Here is a 21,100-nt window from a genome sequence, read left to right on the forward strand (position 1 = left end):
ATTCTTCTGGAAGGCTAGTCAGAGTATGTTGAGGCCAAAAAAATTCCCTAACCTTGAGCCTTAATTTTTCTAAGCAAGGACAGCGCACCCCATTTTGGGATGTATAAGGCTGCCAAAAGCTGTCTGTAGCAGCTGAAATTTGCATACACCTCTGTTTATAAAGTAACAGCATAATAATTTCAACTTTATATTCTATTGTGTTTATTATATACCTTTAATGTGGTGTTTTGATTTCTGAATTCTGTTACATTTTGAGAATAGTCATAATTATGTTGTTTTTGTGCTGAGATTTAAAATAAACTACTCTGTCCCCCTCCCGAACCCCACCAAATTAAGTCAGGGAAAGATGTTGCAGGCAAGGTTGTTAAGGTTACTCAGGAACCAATTACATACTAGCCTGAGGGAAACAAATTACAGCAAAAGGTGTAATAGTCCTTACGTGTTCTCTAAAAATACCTTAGTCAGGCTTGTACTTTATTGGTTCATTAAAAAAAAAAAAATAACAGTAACACCTAGCACCGCAGCTGTAATAAAATTATTTTTCCATTGTTAATCACTTCTAGAGAAATGTATATAATTACAATATTTTTAATTTGTTGCTCACCAGCAGAATATTAATCCCAGTTACTTAAATGCCTCGCCGTTGCAGTGAGTAGAGCAGTGTAGAACCTTAACACATACAGACTCTGCATGTAAACACCACATATAAGTGCTCGGTGTCTGCAGATCCATCTGTTAATTAAAAAGCATTAAATGTCTTCAAGAACAGCTATTAACTTTCAGAAGCCTGCATGTAATGCAGCATTAAAATTGAATCTGTTTCTTTTTTGTATTAGTAATGGAGGGGTAGTATCCTTGTTTCACATACTGTTTTACCTTCTTCTCATTTAATTAAACAATCTGTGTTGCTTAAAATAATGTAGAATAGAGCTGTATAATTAAAAGTTCCTTCTTTCATTGAATTTTAAAGACATGAAATTACTTGTACAAATTGTTACTTCATCTGGAATGGCTTGTTTCCTGTATAAAAGCCTTTATCTATTAAATGATTTGGTGATGCATACTTTATCACATAATTACTGTCTTCTTAAAGCTGTCACAGAATTGTGCACCTGCATCTAAGCAGTCCATTAAAAATAAATAAACACACTCCATCATCTGTGCTAATGCTACATCAAAGGAATGCACAGGTATTTTGATATTCATTAAAACCCTCTGAATTTCAAGGCAAGTCAAATGCTCTAATTGACTCCTATTTAAGTAGATACCTCATTGAATTGTTTCTTTAGCTGAGCATCTCGAGTTTCAGTGCTGTTTGTTCTCATGGCTGAAGATTTGTAATTATGTTGTTCCATGATTAATGTTAGGTAATGTAAGACTCTTGTACTGCAAAATGGAGCACTCTTGTTTTCTTCCCCAGCCAGTCAGCAGCATCTGTTTTTTGTCTCTCCCTAAAATAAGTATTGGTAAATGCTCAGCCATACATTGATCAAATCAGTTCATTGATCCACTGACAACTAATCCTACCTCTAAATGTGTGTTTATGTGTATATATATTGCATAAACACATACAGTGTGCACGTAGATTTCAGTCACTGACCTGACTGAAACCTATAGAGAGAGCTCATCCAATTCACTGTGACTTGAGGCATTGCCAGTGCTGTTGTAAGAAATGATACAACTCTAATTCCCTTCTTCCAGAATAACTGTAAGACAAATTTTCCTACTTTGAAAAGCATATTATTTAGAGGGCTTTCTTTTGAGCGTGCTGCAGTATCTTCAGTAATGGGGTTTGGACAAGATGCTCTCCAAGTTGTACCAAAAAATGCAATGAAGTTATTATTTACTAAATTCTTCTTTTTTTTTTTTTTTTTAAACCAAAATCCATTAAAATGTATTAGCTGTTTTTTTCAGTTATGGCTTAAAAAAATGAAGCTATGCTACACCATGTTTTAGTACTTCACTGTTGTTTTCCCTAGGAAAATATTTCAGTACATGAAGATCAAATGTTGTATTATTGTTGTGTCTCTGCAAATATGTTTATGACATATGTTTATGTCATAAACATATTTGCAGAGAAAATGTTTGATACTCTTTTCAGAAATTCTCAGTGATGTTAACTAAAGAAAAAATAGCAAAAAAAAAAAGAAAAACCTTCAGAAGGTAAATAATATTGTAATCATCACTTGAACAAAGTGTCATCACAGGCGGTAATCTAGAATTAGTCATGCCTGTTACTTACACAGGCAGAAGCGCTTGGTAGAAGTACCAGTTTATGGAATAGGCTCAAGAATGTAATGATACACTTTGAAAGAATAAATTCACTAAAGCAAAAAATGGATTAATTCCAAATTGTTAGTAAAGGTCTTACAAGAGGCAAGACAAAATCACAGGATTTACATTATGAATTTTTGTAATGAGTATCACATTTCCTTCTTATTTATTTTCTTTTTGTCTGTTTTGCCTTTCAATCTTTGCCAAAACAGTAATTAATTGTTGATTAATTTAAATAAAAGTAAATTAACTGAAAGTTAATTTTACTGATGTATATCTTCCTGTCTTCTGAAACCCTCCATAATAATTTAGCAAGTAGCTGCAAAAATTAAGAGATTTTAGTAGAAAATGGAAGTCTTATAGAACACAAGCCTTTTGTGAAATCATTTACAAAGACTGCATTTACAATCAAAACCTGAGACTCTGGTAAGAAAAAGATGTTCTGTCTTCATTCCTTAAGGCTGGTGACAGCAGCACAGTAATAAATAAGTAGCTTCTTTCAACTGAACAACTAGCATAAATGAATTAGTTTAGTCTTCTAAGAAAAAAACTGCACTAATTGTTGTTGCCTCTTTGCTTAATTGTGATATAAGCATGTTTGCAATAAATACATTGGTATTTCAGGTATAGTCCTTCACCTTCATCCACTAGGAAGATTTTGCAAGACTTTCTGTGAACCAGACAGTATTATGAATCGTAATATGAATTATGAATCATAGTATGAAGTGAAAAGAATATTTAAAAGCAACCTTAAGCTTCCTGGATAAAGTGGCTGTATTTCTGAGTCTAAAACTGAATTAACCCAGCTTCAGCTTGCCTAAAGCCCATGTTTAAAGAAAGAGCAGTGTGTAATTCATCCAAATATGTCACTGTGGCTGCTTTCAAGTTTTTCAAGCCCTAATAGAAGCTGCAAACTAAATTGCTAGGGAGGATTCTGAAGTACTTCTCTTTGAGGATATGACATTTTTCTTGCAGAGGTTTTAGAATTAATGAGTAAATAAAATAAAATGTAAGGTAAAATAACTGAGTTGTCCAAGCCCTGCAAATTGTATTTGAAGACAAAAAGCTGGCAATCCCAGCCAGCTATGATCTATTTACTTCTTTCCTGTATTCTTGGCAGAAGATTAATTACAGAGACATGTCTGATTACTTTCCTTATTAATGGGGGACTTTCATTCTACTTACAGTATTACTTCTTGATTGTCTTGTAGTATGTAGCTATAGAATATATTTTAAAAAGCAAAAAAGCCCTTGTCCACATTGTCTTTCATAAGTCAGTAATTACTAATGGGATATAAGATCAGTTCCTCCTCCAGGGCAACTGTACACAGCTGTCCCAGGTGGGTAGTGATTATCTGTCATTACAAACTGATCCTTGTTCAGTGTTCTGTCAGAAAGGAGATTTTTGTACTGAATCCATTTCGTAATGGGCAGATGTTACAAACAAATTGGCATTAATTGGCAACATTGTTAGTCGTCTCAGTAGAAAGCCGAAGGTGTGAAATGAACCGGAGGATAAATGCTGTGATTGCAGAGATGATCTCTAAATAGCTACATTTTGTTAGTCCTTTGGAGGACTGGTGTGGAGAACATGAGCAGCAGCTGTCTAGTAGAATAGAAGGCTTGACATTCAAGCCATATCAGTACCTTGAGTCAGAAGGTCTTCTCCAGCAGATGCCCTCAAGACAACTCAAGACCAGAGGAAATACGTAGAATTATTTCTATGGTATGTTCTCTTCCCCTCCAAAGAGTTTTGGTATAGGGGCTTCCAGAGCCAGTTTCTTGCATTCTGTCTTTCTATCCTTTTTATATTTTAGGATCCTACTGCATTTTAAGGGAAAGCAAGCCATTATTCCTTAATCCCTTTCTTTGTGTTTTTGCCTTTATATACATTTATTATACAGTCATGTCAGCTGCTTCTTTTCCAGTCCAGTTAATCTTTGTTTGCTTAATTGTTGTTTGCATAGAAACCGTTCCATACCTTTCAATATTTGCTTTTCCTGCAAGAGCAAGATTTTATTTTTGAGTGTTAATCATCTGTTCATCTAGTGTTACAGTATAGGAAAAGATAATGTTATCTTTCCTCGTGTATTGTTGTGTATTTATCTATAATATTTTAGCAGTCCTTTTATCTCTTAGTCAGCAACGTAAGCTTGTGCTGCAGTTTTGTCAACAGTTTACGGGCAGGTTTGGCTCGGTTCCGTGACTAATGAGGCAAAGGGACCCACAGACCCATGTCCTGGGAAAGGAAAAAGGGAAAAAGGGAAAAAGGGTAGGGAGATGGGCCTAAAAACAAAACAGCAGCAACGATTTGAGGAGAAACAAACTAATTTACTAAATAAGATATTGGAATGCAAAGTAACACAATATAATACAATACAATTAATATTTATAGCTAATAAATCCAATAAAATGAGAGAGAGTGTCCAAAATTAAGGTAGGCCTTACTCTAATCCCGATGGTGAGACAGCTGGGGAGCGAGTTGCTGCAGGGATGAGAGGCGGGAAGAGAAGAGAGAAGGCCTCATGATATGCAAACAGTTTTTATCTTTCCCTCTGAATGGAAAATGGTAACAACAGCAAAGTCTTCTGGGAATTGTAGTTGTTCTTCTATTCTGAGAACCAGGTACCCGGAACTATCCATGATCCACAGAACTGGAGTGTTAACTCTTTAACTCCCAGTACACTACATGATGTTATGATGTGGAATAACTATAACCAAAAATCATTAAACCATGACAAGTTTGCAGTTTGATTTTCTTATTGTTTTTCATTACTTCTTGTGTGTAGTAAACTTCATCTACTGGTTACCATTTTGTCCAGATCATTAATATGCTGAATGATGTGCATGTCTGGGATTCCACTGATAGTGCCCTGCATAGTGAAAACTGGTTATTGACTGTAGTGTTTTGCTTGATTTATTTTAATTATTAAATTAAGTGAGGGCTTTGCCTTACTTCATAGTAAATCAGTTAAGAACCTTTTGTGGGGAACAAATGTTTTTCGGAAACCCAAGCATGCCTTAGTGATTGGTCCTCTCGTATTTACTAACTGCTTTGGACAACTCTAAAAGATTTGTAAGGTGTGACCACGGTTTGTGGAAGTTACATTTGGCTTGCTTCTTCCCAAGGTTGTTATATTTATCCACATGTTTTGAAGGATTTGTCTCAGATGGAAGTGTTAGTAGATTATAGACCAAGTTGAACAAAATGAACTTCTGGATCTATGATAGTATTTAAGTTTTGTGCAGTGGCCTTTTGGCCATGCATATGCCCTATTTTGTCCTTAACAAGAGGTTTCTACTTTCTGCACTACCATGAACTCATTAGTAGAATATGGCTTAGTAAGAAACAGGCATTTGAGACTTGACCCTTTTCTATCCTTTCCCTATTCTTGGTCATTTCTCTCCGAATCACACAGTAGGGATCCTGCATGTATAAGCAGTACAGAACTTGAGAGGGGCTCTGGGATGTGGGGGAACCCTCTGTGAAAAACAATTTCTGATGTGCTTATCAAATATCAAAACTTAAAAATGTTCTGTAGAAGTGATATTTCCGTAGGAGTTTACATCAGTTTGAAAGGTTTATCTTTTTGGTAGGAATATTTGTAGTATCAGAATTTTGGGGTTAGCACATTTTGACCCCAAAAGGTTTTTTGGCCATTTCTTCCTTTTAATTATTAATCCAGTGAAGAATTATAATGTAGATTTTTGAAAATTCTGATCCTTACCTACCTGGAGATATTTCTTCTTTACACTGATTAAAGCATTTGAGTGAATTATAAGAGTCCACACTGAAATGCTAACTTGCCAGCTTGTTAAAAGAACAACTGAAATTTTGCAAGAAGAGGCTTTTATGTTTAAATTATCTAGATATTATCTGTGTCTGGAGATTGGAATGGATGGAAGCAATAGGTGAATATTTCGGGAAATTTTGTTACTTTGTTTTCTGATTCCTGGATTTAAATTCAATGAGCATATTCAAGCATTTATGTTTGATTGTAATAAGCTACCTTCTGCTTTATTCTTAGACCTTTCAGTTTCTGGACAGTCCTATTAGATTGCATTGATCATTTGTAGCTTTGGATTGCTTGTAGTTCTGCCAATAAGTTTTATCTCTATAGAATACTAAAATATGCATCAGATTCTTCACCATGATATTACCAAGTTAAAGCTAATTTTTCAAGACACCTTAGCTTTTCTTTGGCTAGTTCTAGGACACATAATTAGTTTGTGGACTTGATTATCAAATATTCATGCTGCAACAACATCAGGATGCATCAATCAAATGAAAGCTGGATTGTTCTAGGCATTGTAAATACTCTAAATGAAACTATTTTCCCTGAAGGGTTTGCTGTCTAAGAGATACCTTTGTGTTAACAATTTTGGTAATTTTGTTACTCATTTTTCATTTGTTAGAGAAGTGTTCCTCAATTACTAACTCTCTGTCATCTTGTTAGAGCCTGAAAGTCAGTATTTTTGTTTATTTAAATAAATAAATAGAGAGATTAACCCTTGCTGACTGTAAGAAAGAGCTTTAGGAAAAACAAAACCCTAAAGCCTTATGAGCAGGAAGAATAAATAAAGCTATTCCCAGAATGCTTTATATCTTGAGAAAATATTATGGTTTTTAACCTGAGTGTAAAAGAACTGAAGCTGGATCATCATATGGTTCATTTGCTTTTGTAAGTGCTACTCACTGCATGTTTATGGCTCTTAAAAAGACGGTCAACTCTCAACTCCTTTTCCTATCTCTAAGTTCTCTGTACAAACTGGGACAAATAATTTCAATTCAGATACAGATAGCACAGATGCCTAACTTTGACCTGAATCTGTATCTCTGAATCCTTCTCAGCTGCCTCTCCATGCCTAGTACAACTATCTTTATAAAAGAGTTAAACATGCAGATGTCGTGGTAGTGCAGAGATGTAAATACTAGTGTAAAATTTCAGCTTTATTATTTTTATGTGTTTAGTAAGAAACTCCTACTCCATTCTGTTGTTCATTTAATAAGCCTTTTTATGCTCATAATCATGACCATAAATTTTGATTGGTACACTGAGCATTAGTTTCCATTATTTTCTAATCTGTTCCTAATTTAATTGATTTTTATCTGTAAACAGTGTTTTCAGATCATTTACAAACAAAGGCAGTTACCATCTTTTATTTCTGTTTGTCTCTTACTCGGTCTCTGTCTCTTTTTCTTTCCTTTTTCCTTTTTTTTCCTTTTTCCTTTATATTTGCTTCTCCATACTTTGGACATAATTCTGTACTTTCAGTCACTGATAGACTGCTGTAAATCTCTGGATATTATTCAGAAGGAACTGCATATTATACAACTGTATATTGACTACGATGTGTATCTGTTTGAAGTTCCCTGAATGTTTTAGTGTTAGTAGTTCTGTAACAACTTTTAAAATTTTATAAATATTTTATTTTAAACACATTTTATACTGTTGACTTCATGCACTAGTTAAATATTTAGTTATGATGCATAAGATGCTACATATATGAACAGGCTGAACAATCTCTCTATAATCTCTATTCTAGAGTTAACTAATATCTGGGCTAATTCCCCTAACTTAACTTGCAATGGCATTTGTAAACATTTGTTTTATTTTCTGTGTTTTAATAACATGAGTTCAGTAGATCATAGAAGTGTATGTTCTCACTGTTCTGAGATCTGGACATCCTGTACTTCTTAGAGCATCAGCAGTCTTGTCTTTCTAGTAGAAACGTTTGAAGGAAAACTTAAAAGGTGAAATTTCAAAATTCTGCAGTTCATTTATGGAAAGAGATAACATAGAAATCAGAATTTTAATTCAACTATTAAATAACATTTTGAATAAAAGTCAGTTAAATAAATAAAGTCAGTTAAATAAATAATAAAAAATAATAAAGTCTTTTTAATGACTACTGTAGTCCTTACATTAGGATATTATTGTGTCTTTTTCTTTGGTGGTTGTTTGAGACATGTGAAGGAGTTGCACCAATCAAATTATTTAAAACGAAAATGTTTTTTACGTTGCATTTAGAAAAAAATCAAGATATATGTGATTAAAAAAAAAATTCCTTCTTATTGTCAGTTATAAATATTAATAAAAACATAAATGTATTTAGTTTAAAGGCAATACTAAAGTTACAAGCATAGTATCAAGATAGTCATTGTTTCTTTCTACACAAATGCTTCTTTTCATTTTTCTGTTAAAACTCGATTTTCTTGAATAGTTTTATTGCATATATTGTTCATTTCTGAGACAAGCAGAGCTAGAGATGCATATTCATGGATTTTGTGGTGTATTGTCTTGTAGACTGTATTTACTGATTCTCGTTTTTTCTATACAGGCTCCATCATCACCTTCTTCACCCACAGCTAATGAACCAAAATACGAGAAGCGCTGGCTAGACACCTTATCAGTTCCTCTGTCAATGGCTCGAATCTCGAGGTACAAAACTGGAACAGATAAATTGAGGTTTGTAGTCTAAAAGAGAAAGCACTGCATGAGTTAGCTGTATGTAATATTTTGCTGTGGAGTGTAAGCTATATATGAATTCTTTGAGAGGAGATATGAAAGTCATGTAATAAAAACTGTACAGTCCATCTTCCCTTGAGATTAATGCCATGTATGGAGATCACCAAAGACAAAGTAAAAAAGGAATGTAAATGTAGCTCCTACAAATATGTTTCTGTAATCTATTTTATCTTGGAAATTCAGTTAGCATAAGCAGCTTGCACAGACATTAAGTTTGCCTTCACTTGAATTAATTTTTAAGATATAACATTTTGCTCTGTATCTCTGTAATAGAATAATTCTTTATTCTCAAGTGGTATTAATGTCACTTAACACTCCTTTCTCTTTACAAATGATAGCATACTGCACAATCATCATGACTATGCCATACAGAAACTCATACTGATACCAGATTTGTGGTAGAGTGTACCCTCCTCTGCTGTATTTTTGATTGTAGAATCTTGCCACATCTCAGACACTTAAGCAATAGTTCATAAAGCATCTATGAAATAAAATAGCAGAGATGATCATCCTGGACTTTGGGGAATATGTGAAAATAAAGTGAGGTTTAATTAAGCTTCAGTAAATAATATACTTGTGAAAGGTTAGCAATTAGTCAAATATTGTGTTCAAGCATCACAAGTCAATAATAATAAATTGCCCAGAAACGTTTTAAGTTCTTGTGCATCCTTAGTCTGAACACCTCCATCAGTTTCTTCATTCCTCCTTCAACTGACTTGTTCATTTGGTCCCACCCTTCCGAATTTACCAAAGGCCTGCATCCATTCAGCATTTAGAAGTTCTCCTATCGAACAAATCTTTGTGTGCACATTTAATTATAAGCTCATCATCAATGTTCTTGAATTTAAAGAGTAAGCATAAGAATATAAAATATTTAAACCTCTGAACTCAGTTATCACCCTGATAGCTGGAAGCAGTTTAACTCCTGTTCTGTGCACTCTATGTATTAGATCATGAAATCGTAGAATCACTGAGGTTGTAAAAGACCTCCAAGATCATCTAGCCCAACCATCTTAGGAAGGAGCAATCCTAAGAGACTCCAGACATTCCAATTCTGAAAAGAACAACTTTTGCATTTTGAAAATGCCTAAAGATAACATACATTCTGGTACTGTACTGGCTCTGGCTGGAATAGAGTAAATTTCCTTCATATAGCCGTACAGTGCTGTGTTTTGAGTTAGTGACTAAGACAGTATTAATAATGCATTAGTGTTTTGGTTGTTGCTGACCAGCATAGCATCATAGGCTTATATCATAGCATAGCATCAAGGCTTTCTCTTTTTCCCACTTTGCCTCCATCCTCATCAAGTAGGCTGGAGGTGGGCCAGAAGTTGGTAACAGAGACAGTCTAGGCAGCAGACCTGAACTGGTAAAAGTGTTATTCTGTACCAAAACACGTTCAGCGATAAAAACTGGGGAGAGGAAGTTTGTGGGGAGGTAGCCATTCTGTTTTTGGGGAGATGGTGGGTGGTTGCCTTTGCATCACTTTTTTTCTCACTTGTTTTGTTTTTTTTCTTCTTCCTCTTTCTTTTGCTTATAAGATAATTTATATATTTATCCCAACCTGCAAGTTTTCACACTTTTCCAGGTCTCTCCTCTGTCCTGCTGGAGGTGGGGAGTGAGCAGCTGTATGGATGCCTAGCTGCTGTGTCCCTCAGCCCATCACAGATACAAATATTTTTCACATAAGGAAAGAGGAGCTTCGTGCTTTCAGTCTCAGTCCTGGATAGATACATTCTCTTGTGAAGCATCTGGCTTCCATGTATGTTTCATATACACAGCACTCCTTTATTACTATTGCTTTGTTGTTGTTGTCATTAAACAGTCTTAAAGAAGATGGAATCCTTGCATAAAGACTATCAGCATCCCATGGTGTTTTAGTTGTACTAAACATTCCTTGTGTATTTTTGTAATCCAACATCTATTAAAGAAACATCATTAAAGAAATACAACCTTGAGATAAATTGCAGAAGAGTTGATTCCCATGTTCTTACTGAAGGCATGTCACAGATGGAAACCAATGCATTGCACGCTTCACTTGCAAGAGGAAAGTGGAAAGATATCGATTGATATAAAATAGACATAGTATGGTAATTTGAACAGTGATGACAGCGACTTAACAAGATTCAAAATGGCTAGACATACTTGACTGTTTGCTACATGGTGAGATAATGAATCTAAGATCAAATCTTAGCCAAGCTAGTATAGCTTTATGAACAACAACTCACTGAGGATTTGTTGGCAATGTGTCACCATGTCTCAGGTGAATCTCTGCACAGGCGTTAAATAGCCTCAACCTCAAGAGGTGACCCTACTCAAGGGGAGATTCTGGTGTGCAGCCAGCTGCTTGCAAGGACTCTCAAAGAGATTCTTAGGCTGCTTGGTATTTATGGGGTAAGATGATTGGCTTATAGTCATACATCTTAGAATTGGATCTATTGAACTAGATGTTAGTTCTCTGGGCACACAATTTGAGACTGTATGGTGGTCGTTAACTGTCTCTGGTTGGTATCAGTCTGGAGGACAAGGTCTTTTGCACCTCACTGTATGCAGTACGCCTTGGGCATAATGTCCAGGCGGGGTCTGGGGGGCAAGGAGTGCACCATCACAAGGTGTTTATTCTTATCTAAGGGAACGAGACTGCTCTTACCCATTTTCTCAGTTTCTGGAATTCATGTTCACGTTCTTAGTATTATGCTACTTGCAGTCTTTCTTTTATATTTATCCATGTTCATATAGGTATAAATTCCAACATTTATCTCAGCAATTGCTCTCTAAAATCAAGAGACTGCTTTGCATGAAATAAAACCTGCAGATGATTGTAAGTATAAATGGTGACATCAGTCAGGATGAGAATCCTCCTTTCAACCATATCTACATTCCTTTGCTTCCTTTCATGAATGAATGAATTCATGCCAATTTCCCTGAATATAACATGGATCCAGCTGACTAATTTTGCAATTCTCTGAATATTTACTTGGAATTTATCTGCATAAATTCATAAACAACATACCTTCTTTTCCAGTATTGAGTATCATCCTTTTCACTTTTTGTCACACTCAAGTTCTCTTCATGACTTTGTTTCGCTGTAATGCTTCTTTTGATATTTGCCCATTTTTAGGTCAAACAGAATCTGATATGTTACTGAAGGACATCTTTTTGTTGCCTTTACTTTAAAAAATACTGAGTATAATGATACATAGTATGTCAGCATCTAGCTCAATATTTTAATTAGAAATAGGTTTTATATCTACTGCTGTTTATTAGGCTATAGTATAAATTTTTGTGACTTAGATCAGATCGAATGTAGTGTAATTAAATTAAGACATATTATTTCCTTTGTGCTTAAAAAATGTTGTTTAATTACCTCAGTTAAAATTCACTGGAGTTTTCCAGTAACTTTGGCAAGGAAGGACATACTTTTACCTTTTGTATCATGAGATAATCGGGAACATCTGTATCTGTTCAACTGTTGTTCTTTTTTTTTCAAGGTAAGAAAAAGGAGTTAACTTTTGATGTTTCATTACATTTCATTTTTCATTTGACTTTTCCCACAGAGACTGAAAACTGGTGATGTAACAACACAAGTATATTTTTGATAGATTTTGTCAGTAGCATACATACTTCAAAAATAAAAAAGAACAGGATGGATGTTTTTCCTTCCTTAAACTTAGAGAAGAATAAATATACTGCAAAGAGTATGAAGTGTCTTTTCCATAAAATGAAACAAAAGAAAAACATCCCAATCGCAGAATAATTCAAAGGAAATATGAAAATTGTAGTTGATGTTCCCCATCTTCTTTCATAGAATCATAGAATCGTTTGAGTTGGAAGGAATCTTTAAAGGTCATCTAGTCCAACTTCGCTGCTGTGAACAGGGACATCTACAGCCAGATCAAATTGCTCAGAGCCCCATCGAGCCTGACCTTGAACATCTGCATGGACAAGGCATCCACCACCTCTCTGGGAAACCCATTTCAGTGCTTCACTACCTTTCCTGTAAATAAATTTCTTCCTTATATCCAACTGAAATCTCCCTTCAGTTTGAGACCATTTCCCTTTGTCCTATCACAGCAGACCCTGCTAAAAAATCTGACCCCTTCTTTCTTACAGCCCCTGTTTAGATACTGAAAGGCCACTGTCAGGTCTCCCTGGAACCTTTTCTTCTCCAGGCTGAACAGCCCCATCTCTCTCAGCCTCTCCTCCTAGGGGAGATGTTCCATCCCTTGAATCATTTCTGTGGTCCTCCTCTGGATACTCTCCAACAGGTCCTTGTCTCTCCTGTACTGAGTACTCCTCGCCTGGACACAGTACTCCAGGTGAGGTCTCACTAGCATAGAGGGGCAGGATCACTTCCCTTCAGTTGCTGGCCAGCATTAATCTTTCCTGCATTTATAGTTATATCTCCAGTAGATGTGAACATCAAGATAAGTGTATTAACTGCACAAATCACCTTCAATTAGTGCAATTCATATTGTTGATGTGATTAGAGTATATTTCCTGGTAACATGTTAGGTTAGTCTATTCTTTTTGATTACTTACTAGATCAATTACTATTACTTAATCTTTGCAATATAGCACCACTACTTTTATCATTCTACAGTTCTTGCCATTTTTCTCTGTAAGGTAATATATACACTGAACTCTATTTCTGTGAGTACACACAATTGCTAGTTGATAATGGAAACATTTTTTGACTGTTAGAGTTTGTCACTAAATTCAATGTAAGTGGAATAAGTATATCTTGCTCATCCAAGAGCTTGTTGTTTTGTTGTTCATGGTGTAGTTTGGGGCTTTTTTTATTTTTAATATTAAAAAAAGTTGTCATATAGATGATGGAGAATATAGTGCCATTTGTTTGTAATCTTTTTTTTTTTTACAGAATGTCTAAATACTTATTTGAAAATATGTGTAGATAAATATTTGTAGTGCTTGCAGCAGATACTATATAGTCCTAGATAATCATTTTTATTTGCTGTATTGACTGGAACTTTAAGTGGCTATAACTTCTTGAACATTATGAGTTTAGAGAAAGAAAAATAATTTTTTGTTTGGAGGATGGAAGCTAATCAGAAGAAACTGGTGAACTAGAAGTTGCTCTAGCCCAGCCCCTATAAGCTCTTGTGACTATGATTCCAGTTACAAAAACAACTTAATTAAATTTTGGTATTAATTTCTGTTTCCTGGTAATCTGGAGATTGCAATTATTGCAGTGTATTGTTTGGGGTTTTGTGTGTGTTTTATTGGTTCACTATATTCTTAACAGAGAGAATATTTCTGAGAGATTCTGTTTCCCATTTTAGCATTTAACAAAAAGCCTTTATTTATGTATCTCGTTAAGAAAGTAATAAAATAAGCCATCTTGAGAAAGGTGTAGGAATTAAACATATTCTCTCTCAGTTACAAAACCTGAATAAGTATTTGATTGTGATTTTCAGTAAAGATTAGGGTGAATATGAGGAGAAGAACTAAACAAGAATGAATTTTTACATGAAAGATATCACAACCAAACTGAAATGCAGCAGTAGGGTGGGAGAGCAAGTTATGCCTGATAAAAGGTAGGATGAGAAAGAAAGTAAAGGTTTGAAGGGACATTACTGCCCTTTACAGAATAACTGATTATACAGAAAACAGAAGTAAATTAATTAAAATTAGTGGTGACATCATCAGTACAGAAGAGGAGTACAATATGTTATGAAAGGCTGGGACTATTGGAAATGGAGTGCAACATAATAGTACAAAGTGCAGGGGAATGACATTAAGTATTATTACTAAGATAAGGAAACTATGAATTAATTTTCCATGGGAGCCTAATGGAGCCTTTTGATGGATGGCAATGAGAGGAGTAGGTCCATACTGTAGTTAGGTACAGAATATCTCTGAGATACCACTGTCTTGCAGACTCATAAAGGAAAAACAGATATTTCAGAGTATAACAATCACAGAATCTTGGGAGTTGGAAGGAACCTCTTGAGATCGTCTAGTCCAACCTCCTTCAAAAGCAGGTTCTCTACAGTAGGTTGCGCAGGTAGCATCCAGGTAGATTTTGAATATCTCCAGAAAAGGAGACTCTACAATCTCTCTGGGCAGGCTGTTCCAATACTCTGTAATCCTCAAAGTAAAGATGTTTTTCTTCATGTTCATATGGAGCTTCCTGTGTTTCAGTTTGTGCCCATTGCCTCTTGTCCTGTCGCTGGGCACCGCTGAAAGAAACCCAGCCCCATCCTCTTGACAGCTGCCCTGTAGTTCTTTATAAGCACTGATAAGATCCCCTCTCAGTCTTTTCTTCTCTGGGCTGAACCATTCCAAGTCTCTCAACTTTTCCTCATAGGAAAGATGCTCCAGCCCCCTCATCACTTTTGTGGCCCTCCACAGGACTGTCTCTAGAGGATCCCTGTCTTTTGGACTGGTGAGCCCAGAACTGGATACAGTATTCCAGATATGGCCTCACCAGGGGAGAGTAGAGGGGGAGGATCACCTCTCACCCTGCTGGCTGTGCTCTTTTTCATGCACCCCAGGATGTCATTGGCCTTCTTGGCCACCAAAGCACACTGCTGGCTCATGGCCAACCTGTTGTCCACCAGGAGCCCTAAGTCCTTCTCTGCGGAGCTGCTTTCAGGAGAGGACAGTCATGCAGTGACACCGCATATGGCTCTCAGTCTTTCTAGCAGATCCTGTTTTCCAACAAGACTCCTGCATCTCTTTCTTTGTTCTTCTGCTTAGTACAAGTAAAGCATGCTGTCTGGCAGACTGTAATTCCACTGCTATTTCTCTCTTCAGCAAAGCCAAATATCTCACACTTGAATCCTACTCTTCTATCCTTTAGCAGGCGGTAGTACCTTTGTCAGTTCCCATTAGCAGTGCTTTTGTAACCTTTTGTGGGATTTCATGGGTGACATGGTAAGAGGCTTAATCAATGCTGGAACCACCCCATCTCACACTGTCCTTTTCTTCTGCAAGAGTAATTACAAATCTAATGGGATACAGCTGCTGTGGAACAATGATAAAGAAAATATCTGTAGAGGCAAAATGTCTGTGACACTTCAAGTTGTCTTCAACTTCATTATTCTGTGCTTAATACAAAATAAAACAACATTACAATACTGTAAGCAAATTGTTCATAAAAAAAGCAAACATGATATACAATCCAAGGTTGTTTAATACCTTGGTAGTTTTTTAGCTTCGTAGTTTCCGTTAATAGTCTGATTATGTAAGAAACTGACAATTTTTTGAATATATAAGGCTATATATTTTTTACAGTACTAAAACCCACATTTTTAAACCAATTTCAAAGAGATTAAATAATTCAGACAATTTTTTGGGGGGGAATTTCCATTCCATAATCCATAAAACTTCAGGCTAAATAGAAACGCTAGCAAGAAAGACATACAGGAATGTAAACAAGTCACTAGAAAACATGGTAAGAAAAGCAATAAAAATTCAATTCAGACATCAAAAAATCATCCAAACAGGAAGGAGGACTGAGTTATGACCTGGGGAAATTCAAAGCTGATCAAACGTGTCTGTCTGCATCAGCATGGTCGTAAATTTCAGATGAAACAGCTTCTGTCAGACTGGCACCTAGGCTTTTACTAAGGAAAGACAATAGAACATTGAGATAGAACTAAAGGAATGAAAGACTGTTTCACATGCCACAGATGCTGAAGATCTTAAAATGTCCTTTGCTGAAATCCTTAGCCTCCAATAACATAAAAATTCAGCTTTTCCCATTACAGATGGCACTGAGAATACATTTTCTCTTAGAAAAGTCTTTTGATGTAACACCTCTTTATTTGCTAACTGCTCTGTATAACAAAACTCCCAGTGGCCATTTTATGTTTTATTAACGTCAATTAGCCTTAATTGTCAAAGAGCATCAATAAGAGGAAGAGAACTAAGTCTACCAATGCCCATCTATTATTCTGACTGCCATTCTTGTTAAGATAGTTTTTATTTTATTAAAATAAATTAATTCAGTAAACGAACTCCCAAACAGGCCAGGTTTGTAGGTTCATTCATCAATTCAGCATGAATGTGAGATATAGACATAGAGGATAGTACCTCATGCTGTTTAGTGAAAATGCTTTCAGGAAGCAGAGTTACAGATTGAGATCCATGCTGGAAAATAATATGAAGAAATGTGAGCGTAATTCACCTTAGATTTCAAGAATTTCAGAAAAGCAAACATTCTAGGTATTATTATTATTCACATTCATGCAATTTAGAGTTAAAAATAGCATGGCCAGGTGTAGTATGATAGAGAAGGATGGGGGGAGGGGAGAGAGGGAAGCTTTAAAAACAAATAGTGTTAAATGAAATATTAAAAGGAAAACATTTTCATCTCTCCAAGATTTTTTTTTTTTTTAAGTCTGCAATATTTGTTCATTTCTCCATAGAAGTTACACGTAAGCAGAAATGATCTCTGACATTGGATGTTGAAATGTACCCTTGCCAAATAATCTTCATTAGTGGGATCCTTTATCCATATTCATGGAAGAGGTGATATTCAGGTACTGGCAAAGGCTGGTTGTGACTTCACAGCACTGTGACATTGTCTCTGACCAAACTGCAGTGGAGACAGTTATGCAACCCCAGTCCTTCAGTATTAATTGAAAAGGCCTTCAGTTTTCTCAGTCTTGGAGTTAAAGCAGCTCAACAGTAAGACAATTTATAAGTGATGTATTCAGTGGTTGCTGCTTTGTGATGAAGAAATAGTACGGAAGAAGGGAAAATTCCATTCAGTTGATGCATCTTTGGAAGTGAAAGCTTTAGTATTTGGAAGGATTTTGTCTTGTGCTTCATTCAGGAAGAGTTTTCTGAGCTTTGGTAGTGACTTAAAAGTTAGGTAAAATTCTTGTCAGTATCATTAATTGTGTATTTGAAATGATAGTTGGTGTAAGAGAGCAGAGAAATTACTGCTTACGTTTCTGATTTTCGTTATATGCTTTTTTCCTCTTTTTTTGTGGTTGCTGGTATTTGCAGTCTCAGAAAGAATTTTAGCCTGTTAGCCCTGTATATAGTTGTGTTTAAGTTATACTCAGTATTCATTTTCTGCTGTTTCAAACTATCAGGCTTTAAGAAGTCCGGACCATTAATTTCTGGTTCTAGTTTCAATAGTACAATAACAGGAGGAGTAGAAGAGATGAGAATTTCCTTGAGCTGTGTTTTAAGATGGCTTTGAAGTCTCAAAAAAAAAAAAAGAAAAAGAAACAAGAGGTCATCTTATTTTATGATGTGACTTTATAGCATTCTGAGACATCTGAAACCTATTAGTTGGTATTTAGTGGAATGCTTATCTTTGTCAGTTAACCGGAGTAGGCGCTTACTGATCCCTCTTTTTTTTTTTCCATGTCTGTGTTCTGAGAAAATGGAGAAAAGCATGGCATGTAAGCCTCTAGAATTTACCTCCTGAATCCCAGTGCTATCTTGCTGCTTGCATTATTTCTCAATTGTTTCACTTAAAGTGGAAAGAAAAATGTCATCATTTTGTTCAGCTTTTGTTTTAATTTGGATATTCGACTTTACTTGTTGCTTTTTATAGACTATACTTTTCAGACCATAGTGTAATACACATAGCAATACGTAATGGTTTTGTAGAGAGAAACAGTTGTAATAGAAAGCAAGAAATAGTCACAGTAAAGTTGAGCAAATTTGAGAGCAAAGCCACTGTATTGCTAGCACTGATGGGCAGCTGATATCTGTAAACTTTGCAAGCACCTGGCTCTTTCTATTTCAATTCATTCTGTTGCTTCAAAGGAACTGGTTTCTGCTAAAAGCTGCTTTCTACCTTGGTTAGCACAGTGGGATCAGTGGTGCCCCATAGACCTCCGTCCTCTGAACCACACAATGTGACCACAGCAGAATCAGGTGACAGCATGAGTATGTGTTATCAGTGACGAATGGTAACCACAAATGGGGCTGTACTAGTAATAACAAAATCGGCAGGGGGGGGGGACTTGCTGTTCCCCTCTGTGTTTTATTTGTGAGGTATTTTACATCTGAAATGCCTGCATCTAAAATATTGTGTGCAGTTTCTGGTCTGCTGGTGGACTAGGGATTTTTATTTTAAACATGATTTTTACACAATTGCTTGTGTTAGCTGCATTAGTTGTTACCCTAAGAATTCATTTCATCAGTCACTTGTAAAAGTTTGTGCCACTGGGATAAGGAATTCACATTGCATTCTTCTATGCATCTTTTGAAACTGAGTTATTGTCTAGGGACTGTGTGGATTCAGTGGAGAACACTTTCTGTTTTCTGCCTCTGTTAAGTGCTGTGGATTGTCCTCCCTTTTTGTAAGAATCCTATCTAAAGTAGGCATTGTGAATGGCTTCTCTTTATGGCAGTAGATTGTTTGTTTCTATGCTCCTCTGTGTATCAATGCATAGGCAATGATAGATCTTCCCTGTCTCGGATGTTGAAGAGATCGTACCATAAGTCATTCCATTACTGCACTGCTGGGATCTTTACAAGAGCTTTAGATAGAGGGAACTGTATTCTTAAGAGGTGATTATTCACCAGAAGACAATATAAGGATTTGTTTTGACCTTTTCTTTCTTTCTGAAGAGGTGAAACAGATCTGCTTGAAATGAAAGTAACACAGAATTGTGCCATTGATATCAAGGCTTGGTAGATACCATGATAATTCAATCATGAAAGGAAGAAAGGGAATCAGCTGTTATGGATTTAAGACTTCGATGACTTTAAGATGAAGAATATTGTTTTTGCTAGCTGCAAGCATACCACTTTATAACTATAGCAGTTAAGTATATCAGCTAATGTGTATATGTATCTATTAGAATTTGGGGTCTTGTTAATATTGTATATGATGGGTATTTTATATTACTATTTTTAGCAAGTATGTAGTTTTAATTCCTCATGTTCATCATCAAACTCTTAATATATTATGATTATTAGGTTAATAACTTTTTCTGTATGTCATGGGTGAGTAACTGCCTGTTAACCACTATGTGTCACTTTGAATGCTTATGTTGATGTTTATTATAAATTAAACAGTAGAGGATTTCACCTTAGATAAGAGAATCACAGGTTAAACAACCCTGAAACTTAATAGTGTTCTTGTTTCAATAGTTTACTTTTAGTTTTTACCAAAAATTAAACAATATAGCATAAATATAGTATAAATATATCAACTGTGTAAATGCAGCAGATAGCAACAGTGTTCTCCAAATTATGTTCAAAATAAACTTACGCACAACAGTAGCTATAAGTACAAGTTGGAGGATGAGATGCTGGAGAGCAGCCCTGCTGAAAGGGATCTTGGTCGACAGCAAGCTGAACGTGAGTCAACAGCATGCCCAGGCAGCCAGGAAGGGCAACGATATCCTGGGGTGCATCAAGCATGGCATTGCCAGCTGGGCAAAGGGGGTGATTGTCCTGCTTTACACTGCACCGGTGCGGCCTCACCTTGAGTACTGTTTGCAGGTTTGGGTGCCACACTACAAAAAGAACATGAAACTCTTAGAGGCTGTCCAAAGAAGGGCTACAAAGATGGGGAATGGTCTAGAGGGGAAGACGTGCCACAAGTGGCTGAAGTCCCTTGGTTTTGTTCAGCCCAGAGCAGAGCAGGCTGAGGGGAGGCCTCAAGGCAGCCTGCAGCTCCTCACAGGGAACGGAGGGGCAGCGCTGAGCACTGCTCAGTGGCGTGGACTGTGTGACAGTGATGGACCTGATGGAACAGCATGGAGCTGTGTCAGGGGAGGGTCAGGTGTGGATTAGGGAAAGGTTCTTCACCAGATGGTGTTGGGCAGGCTCCCTAGGGCAGTGGTCACAGCCCTGAGTTGCAGGAGCTCAAGAACTGTCTGGACAGCCCTCTCAGACTTATGGTCTGATTTTGAGGTGGTCTTGTGTGGAGCTAGGAGTTGGTCTCGATGATCCTTACAGGTCCCTTCCAACTCAGGATATTCTATGATTCTATAATGGGATATAAATGAAATCTAATTCTCATGATACCCATGGGCACAGAAGTCATCTATGTAGCTTTCTGAAGTTTAGTTGATGAAACTATTGCATGTCATATGTTTTAAAGACCAGAGTACTTCCATGCCACTACTTAATAAACTTCTGTTGTTCATTCTGAAAGTTCTAATAGTCTTAGTATGTGAAAAAAATGTATTCCACCATCATCCAGATGTGTGGGATTTCAGAGATAGATGCATAGTACTCACTATACTGCAGATAGTAGGGAAGACATTGACATTTGCAGAACAAATTTGCTCTAAATATGTAAAGTATGCATAAAAATTGAATAAAATTCAATTGGATCTTAGCATATG

The 21,100-nt window shown here is 36.1% G+C and overlaps 1 protein-coding gene across 1 annotated transcript in view; it reads left to right on the forward strand.

Annotated features, from left to right (window-relative positions):
- The window catches only part of SNTG2 (syntrophin gamma 2), a 232,263-nt gene that overhangs the window by 144,553 nt on the left and 66,610 nt on the right, over positions 1–21,100 (forward strand). Inside the window, exon 9 of the mRNA XM_021392018.1 lies at positions 8,617–8,744. Within this exon, the coding sequence (XP_021247693.1) occupies positions 8,617–8,744 (128 nt within the window). The remainder of the gene's footprint in view (positions 1–8,616; positions 8,745–21,100) is intronic.

This window comes from Numida meleagris, chromosome 3 (genome assembly GCF_002078875.1).
Source record: "Numida meleagris isolate 19003 breed g44 Domestic line chromosome 3, NumMel1.0, whole genome shotgun sequence".
Taxonomy (NCBI): Eukaryota; Metazoa; Chordata; class Aves; order Galliformes; family Numididae; genus Numida; species Numida meleagris.